Source organism: Xenopus laevis, chromosome 9_10L, assembly GCF_017654675.1.
Source record: "Xenopus laevis strain J_2021 chromosome 9_10L, Xenopus_laevis_v10.1, whole genome shotgun sequence".
In the NCBI taxonomy this organism is placed as follows: domain Eukaryota; kingdom Metazoa; phylum Chordata; class Amphibia; order Anura; family Pipidae; genus Xenopus; species Xenopus laevis.
In genome coordinates, this window is record NC_054387.1 from 1034334 (window position 1) to 1056627 (window position 22294).

The 22294-nt window shown below is 40.0% G+C and overlaps 3 protein-coding genes across 5 annotated transcripts; 1 reads left to right on the forward strand and 2 right to left on the reverse strand.

Moving 5' to 3' along the window:
* Nucleotides 1–31: 31 nt before the first annotated feature.
* Nucleotides 32–2424, reverse strand: gast.L (gastrin L homeolog). Of its 2 annotated transcripts, XM_018234690.2 has the most exons (3): nt 2354–2424; nt 509–721; nt 32–289 (listed from the first exon to the last, which is right to left on the reverse strand). In XM_018234690.2, exons 2-3 carry the CDS (start codon nt 717–719, stop codon nt 189–191), a joined length of 312 nt encoding a protein of 103 aa, XP_018090179.2. In that variant the 5' UTR covers nt 720–721; nt 2354–2424; the 3' UTR covers nt 32–188. The 2 variants fall into 2 exon arrangements, with proteins under 2 accessions (XP_018090179.2, XP_041432444.1); XM_041576510.1 differs by lacking the exon at nt 2354–2424 and having other exon boundaries at nt 509–1186.
* Nucleotides 2425–7967: 5543 nt separating this feature from the next.
* eif1.L (eukaryotic translation initiation factor 1 L homeolog) lies at nt 7968–10487 on the reverse strand (the record flags this gene model as incomplete). The annotated part of the gene is given in 4 exon segments (NM_001085933.1): nt 7968–8534; nt 8622–8723; nt 9523–9686; nt 10372–10487. Coding segments are annotated over 4 exon segments (342 nt in total). The 3' UTR covers nt 7968–8489.
* Nucleotides 10488–17843: 7356 nt separating this feature from the next.
* On the forward strand, nt 17844–21779 carry krt70.L (keratin 70 L homeolog). 2 transcript variants are annotated; one of them, XM_041575516.1, is made up of 10 exons: nt 17844–17961; nt 17995–18194; nt 18669–18797; nt 19152–19234; nt 19628–19784; nt 19911–20072; nt 20226–20351; nt 20501–20721; nt 20958–20983; nt 21427–21779. In XM_041575516.1, the coding sequence occupies exons 1-10, from the start codon at nt 17958–17960 to the stop codon at nt 21549–21551; spliced, it is 1233 nt and encodes a 410-aa protein (XP_041431450.1). In that variant the 5' UTR covers nt 17844–17957; the 3' UTR covers nt 21552–21779.
* Nucleotides 21780–22294: the final 515 nt, after the last annotated feature.

The window sequence follows — 22294 nt, forward strand, 5'->3', positions numbered from 1 at the left end:
GACAGTTATAGAGAAACATCACAGACAAGGGTTCAAACGTGGTTGTTACTTTATTGGGAATATTTCAGTTTTCCTCCCGTTTGTCCCTCGAGAAGGAAACCCATCGGATCATGAGCGGAACCACATTCTTAATGGAACCCCCTTAATGGGGCACCCTGGTTAGTAAAGTTAACGGAATGGGGGGATATTTAAGACTCCGGTTCTTCCAAACTGCGTCGGCCGAAGTCCATCCATCCGGCATAGTCGCGGTCCTGCACGGGGTGGAAATGGGTTTGACTGTTGCTCAGGTCTGTGGGACACAAACAAATCATCAGGGTTACGGTAATGGAACAGCGTGGGGCACCCCGACATTAATCCTGCATTTACACATAACTTTCACTTCATATTATTGACATTGGGAAGCTGCTTTCTCTTTCATTATTGGATTTACATCCCCTTTAAGAGTCCAGCATATCCCTTTAAAGCTACTGAGTGCCAGCTCCTTGGCCGAGTGTGGGGTGCACATCACCTGTGTACAAGTGGGGGAGAAGCTGGGAGATGAGCTGCCTCTGCTCATGGGAAAGGGAGGCCAGGAGGTCCCGTCTGCTCAGCTCCGAACTGGTGCCGGGAGTCTTCCTGGGAGATCCATCATGTGCCGATTGGAGATCCGTCATTGGCCGACACAGGGATATTGCGGCAAGTACGGCAAGCAGCACGCTCATGTAACACTTATTGTGCATCGCTGCAACCACAAAATCATCACAATTTAACAACATATTGAACTGTTAGTATAATATAGAGAGGGAAATTCTCAGACAATTTGCAATTGATTTTGGAATTATTTAGCTTTTTATTCAGCAGTGGGTTGCTAGGGTCCAAATTACTATAGCAACCGTGCATCGATTTGAATCTGAATAGGAGAGGGCTGAATAGAAAGATGAGGAATAATAAAACAATACATTTGTAGCCTTACAGAGCATTTGTTTTTTATTTCATTTTTACGTGTTTATTGTTTTTCCCTATACAAGTCAATAATGGAGCAGCACATAAACAAAATACCAAAAATCTTCAATGTAGAAGCCCAAAGATACAAAAACAAATGATCATCTTCATGAACAAACCTAGAGCAATAAAGATCTAGCCTTTATGTTTTTAGATGGGGTCGGTGACTCCCATTCGAAAGCTGGAAAGGGTCAGAATAAGAATTTTAAAAATAAAAAACTATAAATAAATAAATAAATAATGAAGACCAATTGAAAAGATGCTCATAGTATAACATACTAAAAGTTAACTCAATGGTGACCCACCCCTTTAATGCCACCAATATAATACATTTTTATTCAGGTTACCTGGGACCTGGGGTTTTCCAGATAATAGATCTTTCCATAATTTGGATCTTCATGCCTTAAGTCTACTAGAAAATCATATAAACATGAAATAAAGCCAATAGGCTGGTTTTGCCTCCAATAAGGATTAATTATATCTTAGTTGGGATCAGGTACAAGCAACTGCTTTATTATTACAGGTATGGGACCTGTTATCCAGAATGCTGGGGACCTGGGGTTTTCCGGATAACGGATCTTTCTGTAATTTGGATCTTCATACCTTAAGTCTACTAGAAAATCATATAAACATGAAATAAAGCCAATAGGCTGGTGTTGCTTCCAATAAGGATTAATTATATCTTAGTTGGGATCAAATACAAGCGACTGTTTTATTATTACACAGAAAAAGGAAATCAGTTTTAAAAACTTGGATTATTTGGATAAAATGGAGTCTATCAATTCCATACTTTGGAGCTTTCTGGATAACAGGTTTCCGTATAATGGAGCCCATACCGTTATAGCTGTACAAACTGTGAAATCCATTATTTTTTAGCAAATCTCACAACCCGTAGGAGCCACTCAATGATTGAAGGCCAATATGTGATGTGGGTGTAAGTGTGTAGTTCAGCAATGCTAATACTGTGAGAGGAGCTGGGAAGCTGCAGCGACGTCTGACTGATTTGATGGGAAGGTTTGTATTCCAGGTGCTGGCAGAGCATTGTGGGAGCTGTAGTCTTGCAACTACTCCACAAATCCCTGCAGTAGTAAATATATAGATATATACAGTATATACTCCTTCCCCACCTCTGCTTTTTTCTACTATATCACCTATATACTATATCACCTTCTCCTCTTCTTCATCCTTTTCTCTCTCATTCCTTTATTAATTTACATATGTGACTGATGGAACTATAAATGATCTCCCAAACAGCACCAATAAGTATAAATATATAAATATAAAGTAAATATACAGTATATATAGAGGTAAGTCTCACAGCAGCCCAGTAGAAGTATATAAGGAATGAGTACTTGCCCCTCCCCCAGCTTACCTGTTACCTGTGGATGTGCAGGGGATGAGTCCAGTTGGCTGTGCAGGTGAATACAGGTGAGGACAGGTGAGTGCAGGTGCCTTTGACTGTCAGCAGCTTGGCAGCACTTCATATATATATAGAGCATAGTCTCCACCCACTCCCCCCTCTCCCCCTTGTGCCCCCTCTGCCCGTGATGTCACTGCACCCCTTAACCCTATCACCATGGACATTAACCATTTCAGGGGGAGTCTTGTCTGTACCAGGATCAGTGTCACTGTATCTATATCTGTATATATCATATATTCTACACTGTATCTGTATATAATATATACCACACTGTATCTGTGTATATATAAATACTGTATAAATATAATATATTCTCTCATTATCCTGAATGTGCAGCTGAGTGTGTTTATTATCAGCTCATTATAAACATGAATCTCGTGTCTTTACCATTAAACAAGAGAAAGAGAAAAAAGGAGGAATATTTATTAGACGGAAAGTCATAGGAAGCGATTGGCTCCTCCAAACTGGCAAATTCTGTGATTACTTCTCTGAATTCGATTTTATATTTATTTTATCTCTGCTCAGATCCCCCTCAAAGGATTTGGCTGAATTTGAACCCCAACAATCCCCAGCTGCCCTAATGAAGGCAATCTACAGGTCTCCATACTGATTGTAAGCTCTTCAGCATTTTATACTTGGGCTTCTCCTGTATGTAAATGACTATGGGTATCTTCTGACATGAGAACAAACAGAGGAACCTCGTCATTCTTCAGAGAAGTGAGTGGATGAGGCAACTTTAACCTTCAGACAGAAGATGCCTTGATTGTACATCACTACCAACATTAAATCAAAGGGTTTCTCAGGGTGTAATGAAGTTCTTTATACGTCAATGAGGCTTGTAGCCCACGTGCACTTGTATTGGGTGAGGTAAAGCTCATGTAGAATGCGGCCATTGGAGCTGGCACTGAAAAGATGGTCACCTATTCCTAAGGGGACAATTCTAGTGAGGACCAGTTGCACCTTATCAGGTAAGAGAAGAGGGGGAAGATGTACCAGAGGATGAGCCCTCAATCAGTTCTCATGTGCCAAATCTGCATTATGGAAACCCAACGTTTGGGGCAAATAGACCCCCTTTGGTTGCTGAGGGCAAGACGTCCCAGCAGATGCCAGTGATATTGTCTTATCTTGTCAGGGGCAGTTACTATGATTGGGGTTTCTATGGGATGTGAGGGTTTCTAAGGTTGAGAATCTAAAATAGAGACCTATGATGAGTAATCCTTTGTTTTGATGCCTCCCCCCTATCTTCTTGGCAAACAAGTACTTGAAGGTCCCTTAAGTCTCCCAGCCAAATTCTCATTGTGTCCTCAGTGCCTGTGTCTCCTTGAGAGGGAATTAGATACGTGGGGAAGGGAGTGTTTAGGACAAGAATATCATGACAACCTTCTGGGCTGAGTGGGACAGACCCGTGTGATTGAGGCGGATGGAGATCATTGTGTCCAGTGAAATGGGATTCACAAGTGCGTCATCGTGTGGTTTAGAGGAAACTCAGTTTTATATACGAGGGGCCTTGATATTGATCTTCCCAAATAGTTATTTCATTTCCAGACCCCAGTGTTTGTTTTCAGTGTGGTTCCCTAGGAGTTAATGAGTGCATCCCCTTCAGCCCAACCCTAACAACTGGGATTGTATCTCCTCTCAGGAGGAGCCATTAGCTGCTGACGGTCATTTGAGGTGTAAAAATTGCAATTTGAAAAGGTCTCGGGGAGAATTAAAAAGGAATCAGTTAGACCTACACCTGTGTCTACTCTTTCTACCGACCTCTCTAGTTAAGAATTGGCACGTCAAACTCAGATTGAGAGATTATTATTGGACCCGTTATCCAGAAAGCTCCTAATTACGGAAAGACCATCTCCCATAGGCTCCATTGTAATCAAATAACCCACATTTTTAAAAATGATTTCCTTTTTCTGTGTAATTATAAAACAATAGCTTGTACTTGATCTCAACTAAGATATAATTAATCCTTATTGGAAGCAAAACCAGCCTATTGGGTTTATTTCATATTGATATGATTTTCTAGTAGATTTAAGGTATGAAGATCTCAATACAGGTATAGGATCCGTTATCCAGAAACCCATTATCCACAAAGCTCAGAATTATGGAAAGGCCATCTTCCATAGACTCCATTTTATCCAAATAATCCAAATGTTTAAAACTGATTTCCTTTTTCTGTGTAATAATAAAACAGTGGCTTGTACTTGATCCCAACTAAGATAGAATCAATTTTGAAGACAAAATGTCCGTCCTTTCTTGGGCGGAGGAGTTGGAAGGAGAGTAAAAGGAGGATAAGGAAAAGGACGGGTGAAACTTTGGAGTCGATGGTTTGTGAAGTAAAAGGGGGAGCAGGAATGTATTTGGATGGAGAGACGAGGGCTCGGAGGCCACATGTGATGCAAGTGGAAGAGAAGTAATGAGAATTTCAGGGGCCATTGTCATACGACATTCCATGGTTAATGAGAGAGCGGAGATGTGTGTCCTGTTTATTATCCGCTGAATGAGACGCGCTCGTTCCCCCCCCCCGGCCCATCATACACGACGTACAGTCTGACTTCAGACCAGGACATCTGGATCCCTCACACTTACACCCAAAATAGTATCAACAATCTTCCTCTTCTGGCGAAATTGATATTTAATAACATAATAATGCTGCCTGGCTGCTTATAGTGACGGCACTGCACTAATGTATAGTGGCACTGAGTATTAACCCCAGGTTAGTTGATTATCTGCCCGCAAGCGCAGAATGGGTAAGATATTTCATTTGTACATGTTAAAGTGGAAGAAATCACTTGGCTTTATAACTTTGTATCCAGAATGTACCTTTCAACATGGCATATGTATATATATATATATAATACACAAAAGCTATGAATATCCTGTAAATTATATCCTTATAAACGGTGAGTTCTGATGTCATCAGTTATAAACGGTGAGTTCTGATGTCATTTCTGTCACATGACTCACTGAAACTTGTGTATTATAATAAATAAAGTACCCCCAGTTGTAAAATATAAGGATATTAGAAGTTACGTTGGAGTTCCATGACCTGTATAACTCGGCCTTCAGCCTCGTACTTTTATATGGTCATGAAACTCCTCGGTAACTTATAATATCCTTATAATTTACAAGAGGGGGTACTTTATTCACTATATACACCTCTCCTGCACCCCATTGTGTCTGTACCCCGACTCCTCATGGTTTTGGGTACAACACACACGTTCCTGGGTACATTGTAGCAACTGTCTAAGGGAAGCGACACACGCTGCTATTTCGGGAGATTAGTCGCCCAGCGATAAATCGTTTCTTCTTCGACGACTTATCTCCTGGAAAAGCCTTTCCGCCGGCTAGAATCTAAATCGCCGGCGGTATGACACTCGGATCATGAGGCAACTTCGGAAAACGAAGTGTTCCGAGCGCCATCCCGCTGGTGATTTCAGTACAGTCGCTGAAGAAGAAGCGATTTGTCGCTGGGCGACTAATCTCTCGAAACAGCAGCGTGTGTCTCTGCCCTAAGGAAGGTCACACCTGGAGGAACCCCTGAAACATGTCACAACTACTGCTGGGACTGGCCTGTTTTGTTTAATAAGAATTCCAAGTTCTGTATCAGACGGCAGAACCTCATATAACCCCAATCTGCACTGAAATAATCCACAACGGTGCACCCGACTTCTGCCTATGCCGACGTTTACTACATATCTGACGTGCCGCCAGTAGTTGGTTGGAAGCTCGTCGCTTATAATGTAACAGGATTCATATTAAAGGAGGAGCGAATGTAACAAAGAAGAAGGATAGAAGGTCGTGGGCTTCTCCATCAGCTCAAGGAAACCACATCCAATCAAAATGCTGAAGCTGTGAATAAGTATAAATATCCCTTGTGTGTGTGTAACATATTCTGTGTCAAGCACCTGTTTATGTTGTACATCGGTTTTCCATATGAATTTATTTGTTGCTGCTGTGAGTGAACGATTAATCCCCAGCGTTACTGTCTATATTGACACTGAGCACCATTCTGCCTCCATGCAAACAAATTGTTCCCACATTATACTCAGCTAATGGGGTAGAAGTGAAAAGATGGGCCGCGGGGTGTCGTCATACGATCCTTTGTGATGCTTTTAGGGGGTTATAGTTTCTCTATCATTGATGGGTGAAGGTGCAGGAGTGGAGATAACAAGGAAAGGTCAATAGAATGGGAGAGTGAGAGACAGTAACAGAGGGAGGGCAGAAGAGCTAACACTCATATCATTAGTTGAGTTGAAGAGACATCCATCTGGCTTAATCATCTGCACCATTAATTCCCATCCAGTGTCCAATTGTTTCAGAGGAGACTTGACAAACTTGAAAATATAAATATAATATAAAGACATGAAGTGCCATTTAGCTTTTGCTCCTACACAACGTTTGTTATAGAGACACCAGAGAATTCACTGGGGCTTCTCTATAAACTAAATACATTTCTGTTTCTGGACTTTCTACATAAAACCAACTCCGTGAGCTCATGTCAGAATGGGGGGGTGTATAGTTTCCCTTTAAGCTCATGTCATGTGACTATTGCACTGGGGACATTATAACTGGCCAGTGACAGTTGCACAAGTGTCACCCTGAAATGATATTGTGGCACTTCACAGGCTCACGTAGTTACTCCCAATGATCCAAACAGTCGTCCCAGTGCTGGAGCATCACGTCATACAATTTGCACTGAAAGAGGAAATGGTTTTTGTCCTTCACTTAAAAGAAATCATTCACTTTCAGTTAATGGTTAGTTTGAGACAACTGATTTTCATTTATCATTTGTGGTTTGAATTATTTAGCTTTTTATTCAGCAGTCTGGTTGCCATGGTTCAAATGGCCCTAGTAACCATGCATTGATTTGAATTAGAGCCTGGGATATAAATAGGAGAGGGACTGTATTGAAAAATAAGGAACAAACAGTAGCAGCATTGCTTAGAGCAGTGATCCCCAACCAGTAGCTCTTGAGCACCATGTTGCTCCCCAACCCCTTGGATGTTGCTCTCAGTGTCCTCAAAGCAGGTTCTTATTTTTGAATTCCAGGATTGGAAGCAAGTTTTATTTGCATAAAAAACGAAGTATAGTGCCCAGTAGAGTCTCCTGTAGGCTGCAGGTCCACATAGGGGCTACCAAATAACCAATTACAGCCCCTATATGGCACCCCCAGGAATGTTTTCATGCTTGTGTTGCTCCCCAACTGTTTTTACATTTGAATGTGGCTCACGGGTAAAAAAAGGTTGGGGACCCATGGCTTAGAGCATTTGTGTATTAGGTAGAGTCTGACTCATTTGAAAGTGTCAGAAGAAAAATTTAATTAAAAAAATCCAACTGAAAAGTTGCTTAGAATTAGCCATTCTATAGGTTAAAGGTAAACCACCACTTTAAGTGGAATCTTTGCTCACCCAGTTCTCTCTAACAACCCAAGGTGTTAATTGCAACCAGTGCTCCACACTTAATAATAGAGCAATGGCTGCCACAAACCTTCGTTCACCCAGATTGAATGGATTTCAGCAGACAATTAAAGGATTTTTAGGTATTTAAGAATGAAAGCAAGGCCACGAACGAATGAAACAGATCTCTTTAATTAAGAACTTGTTACAAATAAACGGGTTTAAAAAGAAGTGAAGCTTGTTTCTCATTGAACAGTGCATTAAAAATTTTTAAACTCCAACAGATACTGTCATAAGTTTAATAGCAACAGTCTGGACTTCACTGTGGACTGAACATCACTCGCCCGACACCTTCTGCTTTAGGAGCACCCGGCCAACACAGTTTTAGTTTCCAGTTTCTGAGATCACCATGGAAACACGAGTGAGTCTCACGTTACGCCCCCAGTCTGGTGTGTAGAAAAGTCATGTTTGGTTACAGGGGTGCATTGATGCCGGCAGCAGGGGAAAAACATTCCAGCTGGAAGCACAGACAGACCTACAGCCTTATAAACGCACTGTGGTCCCACTAATTGTCCATAAAACAGTTACTCTGGGCAACATGTCAAGAGCTTTGGCTGCTGTTTAGTCTTGTGAGAAGGGAAGTTGGAAGAGACCATGCACTGCAGGGGGGGGGAACGAAATTGCAGATACTGAGGTTAGAAACCATGAACCTTCAGCTGGTCTTCTTTTGCCAACCCAACCTGGAGGAGGAGAGAGAAATATTAAATGAAGTCCCAAGATTAAAAGGCAAAGTTTAGGTTACATGAGCAGCGGGCATGAATTCTCACCTCCATTAGAAACTGACAGGCATTTTTCCGCTGATCTCCCTGAAGCTGAATCACCTCTCCATATTCTGGATGATCAACCACGGTACCATTGCACGCAAATTTCTACAGAGAAAGGACATTTTAACTATATGGACTTGCAACATAACCGCTTCCAAAGCCTTTCCACTTCATGGATGCCATTATAAAGATGTTATATTACAAATTGCAGAAGAGCTGCCATTACAAAGAAGACTAAAGCACTATATAACAAACATTATGTTGGCAGCTAAAGAGCCGTTATGAGAGGCAGTGGCAGGGCCTGTTCATAGACTAGTGCAAGTGTCATGTTGAGGTTACAGCACCACCCAGTGGCCACATTAAAACAATTGTTCAGTATAAAATCTGGCTAAATAGACAGGCTGTGCAACAAACATGTTAGTTAGGCAAAAATGTAATGTATAAAGGCTGGAGTGAGTGGGTGTGTAACATAATAGCCAGAACACTACTTCCTGCTTTTCATCTCTCCCACTCTGAGTTAGTCAGTGACTATAAGGGGGGCCACATGGGACATAACTGTTCAGTGAGTTTGTAATTGATCCTCAGTATTCAGCTCAGATTCAAAAGCAACAGTTATGTCCCATTCGACCACCCCTCAAGTCACTGATTGGTTACTGCCTGGTAACCAATCAGTGGAAAGCAAGAGAGCTGAAAAGCAGGAAGTAAGTATTCTGGCTATTACATTACAGATTTATCTTGCACAACCTATTTAGCCAATTTATATATTTGCACTGAACCAATCCTCTAATAGAGCTGTCAGGGTGGGAAAGAGCAAACAGGGGTAACTGTACTTAATCGCACACTGCCGGCAGCATCTCTTTATTAATCTCCCTGAGTCACAGTCTCAGCATAAGGTTCTTGTTACCTTTTTAAAGGCCTTGACTAGTTTCTTCTTATCATAGGCATCGGCTATGCCCTGTACCGTGGTGAGGGTCTTCCTGCCGTTCCTCTGCTGGATCCTTATATGGATGGAATCCTCTCCCCCAGCTGGGAGCCAAAGGGCACCGGTACTGACATTAGCAAATGGGTCTGGAAAGACAAAGATTGGAGAAAATTCAGTGCAGTGATATAAAGCTGATACAGTGCCCGTTCCCTCTTTTAGCTTAGGACTCTGCTCCAAGTCTAGTAACCCATAGCAACCAGCAGGTCTCAATCCCCAGGTCTAGTAACCCATAGCAACCAGCAGGACTCATTCCCCAGGTCTAGTAACCCATAACAACCAGTAGGTAAGCCTTAATGACCCCACACCCTCAATCCTTAGGATACAGATCTAGTGTATAATTATATACATTAATAAACATAGGCTGGGGACACCCCCTGCTCACTTTTAGTTCAACCAAAATCAGTTAGCAATAAATAAAGAAAAACCCACTTTACTTTGGGATATCAGGAATTCTCTAAAGAAAACCCTCACGTGGCCATAACATTTGAATACGGTGTCCATGGAAACTACGGCGCCACGCCCTATTACGTAACAGCTCAAACAAACAAGTGCGTCAGAGCGGAAGGAGCGCCGCCCTCTTGTTTCCTGCCTCTGGCGGCAGAACGCGCTGCCCCCTAGCGGCGAATAACACGTTTGCCATTAGTATTATTATTATTATCATCATCACTGTGGGACCAGGACAAACTGTTAGTTGAAAAGACAATAAAGATTGTAATGAATAAACCTCCCAGGCGGCGGCAGCGGTATAACATAGAGAGAGGCGAGACTTACCGAAAGGCTGGAGGTTGTGTATAGCGGACATACGATAGGCTGCGGTTTACTCGGAGGGAAGAGATGACAAGAAGCAAAAGTATAAGAGCACAGTTATTTCCCTCACAGCAGCTGAGACACGACGTAATCAGAGATGTGGCCGCGCCCTCTTTATATACCCGCGCTACGTCAGGGACTTGCGCAACCGCTGTAAACCCCGCCCCACAAAGCGAAAGGCGTGGATTTGGCAATTTCCGGCGAACAACAAATCCCACAATGCCTTTCCTTAGCGGCTCAAGGGGATGGATGATGGGAGATGTAGTTCTAAGGTGTCCTTGCTGACGGGAAGTTGTTACGAATATATAATTGGTGGTGATGTAATGCAGGGATAGAGGGGACAACAATAGAGTGTGTGAGGCCTGGCTGCTTCCGGGGCACGGGGGTGGAGCGGTTGCCTAGCAACATGGATAGGGATTTAGGTTGAGGAAAAAGATCACAATAGGGGATAAAGGGATACTGTCATGGGAAAAAAAAACATTTTTTCAAAACGAATCAGTTAATAGTGCTGCTCCAGCAGAATTCTGCGCTGAAATCCATTTCTCAAAAGAGCAAACAGATTTTTTTTATATTCAATTTTGAAACCTGACATGGGGCTAGACATTTTGTCAATTTCCCAGCTGCCCCCAGTCATGTGACTTGTGCTCTGATAAACTTCAGTCACTCTTTACTGCTGTACTGCAAGTTGGAGTGATATCACCCCACTCCCCCCCCCCGAGCAGCCAAACAAAAGAACAATAGGAAGGTAACCAGATAGCAGCTCCCTAACACAAGATAACAGCTGCCTGGTAGATCTAAGAACAACACTCAATAGTAAAATCCAGGTCCCGCTGAGACACATTCAGTTTTAACTGGTGCATTTTGAAATATAACATGTTTTCCGATGACAGTATCCCTTTAAAGTGGGGTAGAAGGTTTTTTGGTTTGTTTTAGAAAGTCAGAATTGCCCCTCACTAAAAAAACAAAGAAATGGAAAAAGTAGAGTAGAAGTGATGTAGAAGTGATATGTGTATATAACAATAACAACAGATTGCAAAGTTTTTTACTGCAGCACTGTGTTCTTTTCTGCTTCTTTTACTCCTACATGTTTCAGTGAGTCAGTGTGAGTCAATGTGGCTTCTTTCTAAAGCTGACCTTAACCTGTACATGATGGATTAATTATGGGACAAACAACTCCACATTGTGCTGAGATGGTGCCAAAATGGCTACTAAAGCCGCCCAGAGTCACATTCAGCTTTTATTCATCACAGCCGGGTGAACGTTCATACGTTTCATGCCACAATGTCCAGCGAACCAGTTCATCTAAGTGGATTAAATACAAATAAAAGAAGAAAGCCGCCGATGCTCTGGACTGACAGTGAGCAATTGTACAAAAGTTATGTCTGACAAATAGTACTGACAGTCACTCATTGAGATTGTCAGGCAACACAAACTGAGATATTATTGTTTTCTGACAAATGTTCATACTTGTCTGACTAAACGATGGCATGAAAATTGTCAGGGTGATTATTTGTAGGAACTTACAGAGACCACTAGCCTTTATCCAGTTTGGCTTTATTCAAGCATACTCAGTGGCTTCAATAGTGTATATACATTTATGTGTTTCGTGCCCACATACAAACTGGCACTTCCTCAGAACGTTCTGTTTGTATGTTGGCACGAAACGCGTAAACGTATATCTGCACTATTGAAGCCACTGAGTATGCTTGAATAAAGCCAAACTGGATAAAGGCTAGTGGTCTCTGTAAGTTCCTTCAGCAGAATGCACCATTGGGAACCATCATTTGTTATATGAACTCGTTTGGTTCTCGCGAGTGCAGCCGCCGAGGAGAGGAAACGTCATGATACCACTAGATTTGGTGAGCTCCGTGATTACTTTCTCCTAATTTTCTCTGGAATATTGCAATTACTCTGTCAAAAAATCATACAGAACTTTTCTTTCAGGTGTTTATATCTGCGGGTGTCTGGCCAACTGAAAGGGCTTAAAAGTGACATCTGGAAACAGCATTTAACAACAGGAATATACTGTATTCACACAATCGAGTCATGGCCATTTTATTTTTAACCATCAATTTCAGGCTATAAAGATTCCTTATTGACAAGGAGTGGTAGTCCAACAACTAGTAATAAGTCACCAAGTAATGAAAGAGGCCCAGGAGCACCGCCCCGAGCCTTCAGCAAGGGGATTGGTCCAAACCAGAAATTTGTAGTGCAGCCACTCAAAAAAGGCAATCTTCCACCAGGCAGTAAAATAAGTAAAAATATTTATTATGTCAAATAAACATAGCCTTATGTGTTTCCTTACTCCAATTTCACTTACACGCACCTTTGTAAATACCTTTATATGTTTCATGGCTATTTGGCCCCAGTTGTAGGTGTTTCTACAGAAGATGATCAGTGAATGAGCCCTATGTAAGACTAATGTTATTAAAGAAGTGGGACAACAGTGCTACACACAGACAGTATGGATTTATTGTATTGTTCAGTTTTTCATTTAAAGGAGAACTAAAGTGTAACTAAAGAAGTAGCTAGAGATGTACATGATGTTTTGTGCTTCTGTACCAGCCCAAGGCAACCACAGCCCTTTAGCAGTAAAGATGCCCCAGTAGCTCCCCATCTTCTTTTCTGCTGATTCACTGATTCACATGCTCTGTGCTGCTGTCACTTACTGAGCTTAGGGAGCCACTCACAATATACAGTACACATAGAATAGAAATGTCACAATATAAGGCTGATTAGTAATTAATACACATAATTACTACATGGCAGCACAGAAACCAGTGCAATTAGCATCAGAATTGAATAATCAGCAAACCTGTAGCATCAGCTTATATTACAGCCAGGGAAGCTCATTTTCTGCTGCTGGATAATTAGTGACGAGCCCTAAGCTTAGCTTCTCAACAGCCAATCAGAGCCCACTGAGCATGTGAGTGTCACAGACACTTTCCAAGATGGTGACCCCCTGTGACAAGTTTGAAGTCCTGGATCATTGCTGCTATTGACAAGCTCAAACTTTAGCCTCGTGCAATAAGTTCACTATAGAAAATATACCATTTTTAGCCACATTCATTTTTAGGGTTTAGTTCTCCTTTAAGGCTTAGAAATTCTCTAAATCTGAGCATGTGCCTCTGCCTTAAACTTGCTTAAAGGACCAGTACCATCAACAAATTTTTTTAAAAAAAATTGTTAGTATACATCAAAAAAAACCCACCAAGACAAATTAAACTTTAAATTCACAAAGTCTTTATTAAGAAATAACTTACCGAACTCCGCTTGCACTCCTCTTCAGAAAGCAATTGGTCGATCCATCGTGCTGCTCTCGATTTCTCCTCCCTGCCTTCCTTATAGGAGATATCGAGCGCCGCACGATGGATCGTCGCAGTGTGTCGCCTTTTCTGAAGAGGAGCGGAAGAGGAGTTTCGGTAAGTCATTTCTTAATAAAGGCTTTGTGATTTTAAAGTTTAATTTGTCTTGGAGGGGTTTTTTTCTATGTACAAATGTTTTAAACATTTTTTTTGAAGTTAGAGGTCCTCTAAATACAGTAATCAAATACTGGTTAGATTAGTTACTTAGTAACCATCGGACACAACCCTCTCTTAAATACTGTTGTCTCCCGGGGGGGCTGTTTGTTTGGCTTTTAAACCCAACAATGTTCCCCTTCCAGGCTGACTGCATAGTTTTACCTTTGATGTTTGGGAAGATTTTAGGCTTATTATGCCCACCTAGTATTTATTGTTTTACAGCCACACATTATTTTGGCAGGTTTGTGCATGTTAAAGGCTCAGTCATTAACAATGGGATATTGGTGCCCAGTAGGGTTGCCACCTTTTCTGGAAAAAAATACCGGCCTTCCTATATATTTATCTTTATTCCCTATTAATAACATTGGGATCACTGGCCTTCCTATATATTTATCTTTATTCCCTATTAATAACATTGGGATCACTGACCTTCCTCTATATTTATCTTTATTCCCTATTAATAACATTGGGATCACTGACCTTCCTATATATTTATCTTTATTCCCTATTAATAACATTGGGATCACTGACCTTCCTATATATTTATCTTTATTCCCTATTAATAACATTGGGATCACTGACCTTCCTATATATTTATCTTTATTCCCTATTAATAACATTGGGATCACTGGCCTTCCTATATATTTATCTTTATTCCCTATTAATAACATTGGGATCAACCATCATTTTTACCAGCCAGGCCAGTACAACACCAGCCAAGTGGCAACCATAGTACCCAGTCATACAACCCATAATGATCACACATCATTCTAAAAGTTCTAAAAAAAACTATAAAACAATAAATTTCTGCAAGAAACATTTTTGAAGCCAAGGTTATGGTTTCTCAGGATCATTTCCCTTTAAGGAAAGCAGATGTTAAGAGAACCAAGAGAAATAATGGATGAGCCAGAATTCAATTCTAAAAAAAAAATCACAGAATATTTAACACTCACTTCTAAAATGGCTTTGGCTTGGGGAAAAAAAAGCTCAGAAATTTGCTTTCAATATGGTAACTTCTACCAGTGGTTTAGTCAATATTTAAGGGTACAATGGTCCAGTTCCTTTGTCTTGTAGGCTGTTCTCTGTGTTAGAAATATAGTTCGTATGTGTAACGTTAAAATGTTAACCAAATTAGAGTAGATTTAGTTCAATGGTAAGAATTCCTTATGCAGTTCAAGATTTCTTTCCTTCATAAATTGAACCTGGATCACTGAAGCTTCCCATTAGTTTGGAATCTATGAACTGGGAATTTGAAGATATTATTTATTTACACACTTTAGTTTAGGGGTATGCTTTTCTTATACAGACTAATCATTTCTACTTTCCTTCAAAGTCAAGAAAGTGCTATCTGTACAGCTTCTATTAAAACAGTGAGCAAAGTAAATATACACTGAATGTGTTCCAGTAATTAGTATTGACTGGTAAATAACGGTTCTGAATCCCACACCCTCTCCAGTTACACTGGTTTGGCCAGAAAAATGGTATTTTAAAACCTGCTTCTACATGGGGGAAGAATTCCCTTTGCTGCATTTAACGGTTTCTTTTATTAAAGCTTTTCTTCAAAGTAAAGAAAGTGTTTTTTGTTTGGTTTCCATTAAAAACAGTAAATAAAAGACACTCTCGCGCTGTAGTAATTAGTATTGTTTGGTGTCTCACTTAATAACATTTGAATCCCACACCCTCTCCTCTTATACTGGTTTGGTCAGCCATATGGGGTTTTGAAATCTGCTTCTATGGTGACATTTGGGAACATTTTGCTCCAGTGAAGAATTCCCTTAAATGTTATTTATTGAAAGCATATATTTTTTATGCAACATTAATCATTTCTTGTAGATCTTGTAGAATTTTAAGGATTTTCTTCCGTTCAAAAAAAAGATGCTTTTCAAAAAAATAGTTAACTCTGGGGACATTAATGAGGTATTAAGTCTCCTATAGTCAACAAAAGTCACCTCTAACATTATAGAGCTCTAGCAATTCTCATTAACCTGATATAACAACTCTATACACGATGTATGGACTAATAAGTGAACTAATGTTTTTTTTAACATATTGTGTTGGACCCAAAATACTGTAGACTGTCATGCAGCTTGAGGTGGGTCATATTAATCCCTTTACTTAGTACAATATTCTCAACTGCTGATGAGATTCAGCTGTCATAGACTGTTCATTTTAAACCAAATATTTAAATATGTACTCACCCCCCAAAAAAACAAGAAACCCTTCTTTATATTGAATTTCACCCTGTAAACTGCAGAACAGGGGCAATAGTTCCATAGCAGGATTTGAAAATAATTTCCATGAAAATGATGTGCTGGGCTGATGCTTCCCATAAACCTTGCTAGAAAATACTGCAATAAGTTCCATACATGACATTATAATGAGGGTAACTATTATTTTTATATAAAGGCATGAAATTTACTATCCGGAATGCTTGGGACCTGGGGATTTCTGGATAAGGCGTTTTTGTGTAGTTTGGATCTCCAAAGTTACCATCAAGTACGAAAAAAAAATAGAATTCCTTGCTTAAAATGGGCTTTATTGGTGATTCTTGTAATTCAGAACCTTCTATATTATGAGTTTCCAGACAAGGCATTCCATAAGTAAGCGACAAAGTACAATATAGGATATCGTGGCAAATAAGGAAAGGATTCTGAATTAGATTTTGTGGAAGTATTTCATGTTTTGGAAAATATGAAGATACTGTAAATACCCATATTACTGGGGACTGTGCACATTTTATTATTATTATTATTATTATTATTACAAAGCCATTCCTAGAGAGAAGGTTTGCCTGAGGGGAAGGAAGAATAAGGAATGTCATTCTCTTCCGAGAAGCCTAAGGAATGATGATGATGATGATGATGCACAGATGGCTGCAGTGGTTCTGGTCCTGCTGGTCTGATGGGCCACACAGTGCAGAGCCTTAGGCTGGAAGCAAAGACAATTTCCTCTGGAATTTCTAGTGAAGACAATTTCCTCTGGAATTTCTAGTGTATTTTTATAATGAACATTTCTACGCAATAACTATTTCAGCTACTTCCCTTCACAAATGTAAATACTCAAATACAGGCAACAACAACAAAAAATGATATCGATTTACTAAGATTTGTCAGATTTTAGAAAAGAAGAAACAACGAGAAACCTCAAACTCTACTTGGCTGGCAGTTCATTAACCAATAAAGAAGAAATGTCAATATATTTTTATTTTCCAACAGGGGGATCATAATGCTGACCAAGAGATATGGGAAAGCATTGGGTGTTTTTTACACAAGCTTTAGTGACTTTTACAATGTACCATAGGTGCCAGTAGTTGATCCATTTGGGCATTATCTTGTGTGTTAGGATCTACATTCAAAACCAACTACTGGGCATACCTAGGGAAGCATCCTACCAATTCTTCATAAGAATATACATCTCATGACTACACTGGAAGTGTTTGTTTCACCAGAGGGTTTGGAAGATATTTGAGTAGTTGCTCTGATGGGAATCCATATGGCATCTCCCACGGCAAGAAACAAGTTGCGGATCAGTGAGACTCCCTGGGCAGTCAAACTGATGTCATTTATATTTATAAAAAATAAATAAAGTGAATGGAGCATTGTCGGTATATTATTTTATATAAGCACATTCAACATTTTTATTTTTAATACGTAATACTATTCCTTGTAGAAAGAAGACTATTGGATACTTGGTATCATCTCAAGTAAATGATTTAATCTTCCCTAAAAATATTTAATGCTGTTACACTGCCAGGTTCTATGCTAATCAACTATTTCTTGTAGGACAAGATTTTTTTTATGGCCCCACAAATAAAGGGAAGGAATGTCATGCATATTTACCTGCAGGAATTTTCTTTTGTCTAAACAGTGTTGTTGCGCAGATTCCCCCTGCCCACAGGACAGTTACACTGGGAGACCCTCCCCTTGGATTGGGTATTTAAGTTGGGGCCAAGCAGTACTCAGAGTATCAGCTCATACAAGGGAACAACTCACCTCTACCACGTTGTTCTCTTAACATTACAGCATCACAATGAGCTTCTCTACCCGCAGTATCTCTCAGTCGGCCCGCTTTGGGGTTTTTGCATCACCCGGAGTGAATCGGGCCCGCAGTGTGGCAGGAGGTGCCTCAACTGTCCGCATGTCATCGGCTAACATGACCAGCTCAGCCTTTGCAGCATCCCCAGCCTTCGAAGTTGGTGTCACCAGCAACAATGGCAAGGAGACCATGCAGAACTTGAATGATCGTCTGTCCAACTACCTGGAGCGAGTAAGTAGAAATGGATTGAATGCCCCAAACCTCTTACATCAAGAGATCAGCTTAGATCCTTTTCAGAAATATAGCACTTTATTTTCTTGCATCCTTTCTGAAAGAGATTTTGCACTTATATTCACAGCTAACTTGCTCACTGTTGAACTACAATGCCCATCTTTGTCCATCAACCAAAGTGGAATGCTGGGAGATGTCACCTATTAGCAAATATAATATATATATATACCAGCATCCTCAGCTAGCCACTATGCTCCTGATATCTATCCTTGCAAATGGAAAATCATACTTCCGCTATACAGTATATTTATATAATTCCTCTTTACAATTGCACATGGACTGTAACAATTCAGTGGGAAATAAATCCCGCCAGATTAACTCTATAGTTAAACCTTTGAGAATGTGTTTAGTGTTTATAGCTGCTGCACGCTTGTTGTGATATTGTAAGTCACTGTGAATGTTTGAAACCCCCAGGTCCGTTCCCTGGAGCTAGCCAACCATGAACTGGAGCGGAAGATCCGAGAGTACCTTGACAAGAAAGCAGCAGTTGGCTCCATGGATGTTAGTGGTTACTATAAAACCATCAACTTACTGCGCTCCCAGGTAACTTCAATTGCTTTGTGCACTTGTTGGGGTTTCCACAATATTGCTCGGTATGGACTATACATATTATATTTTATCAGTCTGTGATCTAGTAGGATGTTTTATGGTTGTCTACATATGGAGAGTGGTAAACTAGGGGAAGGGGGTCAACAAGTTGAATAGTGAACACTATTTATGTTTATTGCTAGTTTGTGTACTATTGGGTTATAGATACCTCTTTGTGGCCATTATTTGTTAGCCCTAAACAAGCCAGGGAAGTAAATGCCCCCCCAAACTTCTTTATCTACTTTGGATAATGATGTTTTATGTACTTTTAGGGGCCAAACTAATATTGTGCTTTGTTCCCTTTTACAGATCAATGATGCAACCATTGACAATACCAGGCTGGTCCTCAGTATAGATAATGCCAAGCTGGCAGCTGATGACTTCAAAATCAAGTAAGTGACCTACGTTAATGCTGTAATAATCAACCCTGTGCATGGGAAAGGGAACTGCAAGCCCCACAAACGAATTGCTTTATGTATAATATATAAAGTGTAAGAGAGTTTGTGATTAGAACCATGCTTATGTAGGGTTATCACCTGCCAAAGTTAGAAGAAGTCTGATTTCAGCTTGTTCTTTCGGGTTCTGTAAGAGCTTTCTGGGTTTGAAAAGCAAGACAAACCAGAAAAACAGACAGATGTGTAGTATTTTGGAAACTTTGTGATTAGCATCCTCATGGTGTTTATTACTTTATTTGTAATTTAATTGAAAGCAGAGATAACCACTTTATATACTAAACACTAAGCACATGTCTTGCCCCCAGTAACCACATGTTGTATCCTCTATAGGTATGAGTCAGAGTTGGCCATTAGGACTGGAGCAGAAAGTGACATTGCCGGACTGCGCAGAGTCCTTGATGAGCTGACCCTCAATAAAACAGACCTGGAGTTGGACATTGAAAGTCTGAAGGAAGAGCTGATCTACCTAAAGAAGAGTCATGAAGAGGTATGACTACTTCATCTATGATATCTAATATAATATCTAATATAATATCTAGTATAATATCTGATACTTTTCTTTGGTATCACCATGAAAATGGTATCAACATTCATTGTTTCCATTTTGTTCCAGGAACTTGCTGTCGTTCGTAGCAGTGCTAAAGGCAACGTGGACGTACAGGTAGATTCTGCTCCTCCTGTGGACCTGGCACAGATCATGACTGATGTGAGGGCTCAGTATGAAAGTATGATGGAGAAGAACCGCCAGGAGGTGGAAGCCTGGTACAGAGGACAGGTATGAAGACTTTCAAAAGTAGCAATTGTAAATGTAGAATAATTATGTGCAAAGACATTTTTAAGGGCGCACTGAAATTGAAGTGTGAAGTCTGTGGGGGATATGAATCTTATCTTCTGATTCATAGCACTGAAGTTTCCCTTTTTTCAACAGAGTGAAAATCTCAACAAAGAAGTTGCCATCAACACAACTGCTCTCCAGACATCTAAGTCAGAAATTACAGACCTGAAACGCACAATACAGAGCCTGGAAATTGAACTTCAGTCTCTCTTGAGCATGGTGAGTGTGCACTAGAATTGCTACATAAATATATTGTAACAAAAAAAATCTCTTAAGTATAATGCTTGGTTTAGGAGACGTGAGACAATTACCCTCTACCCACCTTCATACGCTACATTACATTTTTCTAATATAATTCTTGATTTTAGAAAAACGCACTGGAAGGCACTTTGGCAGAAACTGAGGCCCGCTACGGATCTGAGCTCAACCATCTTCAGGCGATGATCACGCAAGTGGAATTGGAGATGCAAAACTTACGGTCAGATGCCGAGCGCCAGTCTTTTGAGTATAAGTTGTTGCTAGATATCAAGACAAGACTGGAAATGGAAATTGCCACCTACAGACGCCTGCTGGAAGGAGAAGACAACAGGTAAGTGGTCCTGATTACCTGTACCTTAATAGTTAGCACCTTTCCTATACCGATTACACCTTTCACCACATCAATAAAATCTTACCATTAAGGGCTCCTTAAAGTACAATACAAATTATGTCTCGTTAAATAACATTCTAAGAGATGCTGCAGAAAACGCAATATAGCAGTCTTGTTTTATTGATTTAACTACCCAGTATGCCATGCTTACATTGTCCTTTTTATTCTGTTTTTAGGTTTTCTCAGACTGAAACACAGAAAGGTAAGCCATTTGGTAAAACTTCATATTGTAGGAATGTATGATATTTATATTGCATCCTAGCCAATAGTAACCTGCACCTATTGGTCACAATAAATGTCATAATGTGCTTTAATGACTTTGGTCATATCTGGATAATTGTATCTGACATTGAATAGGTTTCATTGTTCCCAACTTAGACAAATTGCCATGTTGTTTTGTAGCCTGAGATGCTTCATGTGACACAAGGAGAAACAATATATATGGAGTCAATACTCTATAATGTGCTTCAGTAACCTGCACAAGGGTTATGAGTATTGTATTGTGCTTGGAAGCACATCTGAGGCAATGGAGAATTATACCTGCTTTATATGACTGTTTGTAGAACACCATTTAGGTTTAGCTTTGACTTAGTTCAACTCAAAGCAAAATCTGATCAACACTGACCTTCCTTTGTTTGTTTTCAGATGTCACCATCATCAGTAAAGAGCAAACCAAAAGTTCCATCAAAAAGGTGAAGACAGTGATTGAAGAAGTTGTCGACGGGAAAGTGGTCTCTTCTAGAGTTGAGGAAATGACTGAGAAATTGTAAAAGAGAATCCTGAGATTTCAGAGCGTTCACCTGAGGAAGGGCAACAGAAGAGTTGAAGACGACTAAGACGTTTTCTTGCAAAATATTGCCAACTATAGCTACGTTCATAATATGACAAAAGAGACAGTAAAGAAAAATAAATGTCAGTTGGTGATGCAAAATGCAGCAAATGTTTGTTTAACTCTTCTTTAGGGACAATGCATTGAAATAAAGAATATTAAGTGAAAATGACTTTTTCCTACTTGTTTTTTAACCTCTATTAAAGATGCACTATACAGAGTAAATAGTACAGTAAAAAATTCATATTATTCCCACCAGCTGCAAACACTTCCTTTTTTTATGCAGAATCACTTGCTTCCAAAGAGCAGGGATTTATTATACTATTTCAGATTTAATTTTACCCTTAAATTAATTAAAGCTGTCATGTGCACAAAGTAACTTTGTATTACTAATAGGAATCACGCAGATATTCATAAAATAGCAGTATGTGTGTTCCACCTATAGAAGCTGGTTAATTCTCTGGAATTAAATGATTAAGCCTAGATTGTTGCTACACATTGGTTTATAAACATAGCGTATTGGTAGACGGCTGCTTAGTTATGGTAAATGTATTAGTGGTGTCATTATTGTGCTTAATGGTGTCTGGAGTCTGTAAAAACCTCAATGTTTGTGTGACAATAGGCGTTATTGCTTGGAACAATATGTGTGGTAATGAGGCTTAATAGTAGCCGGTGTAACGTGAT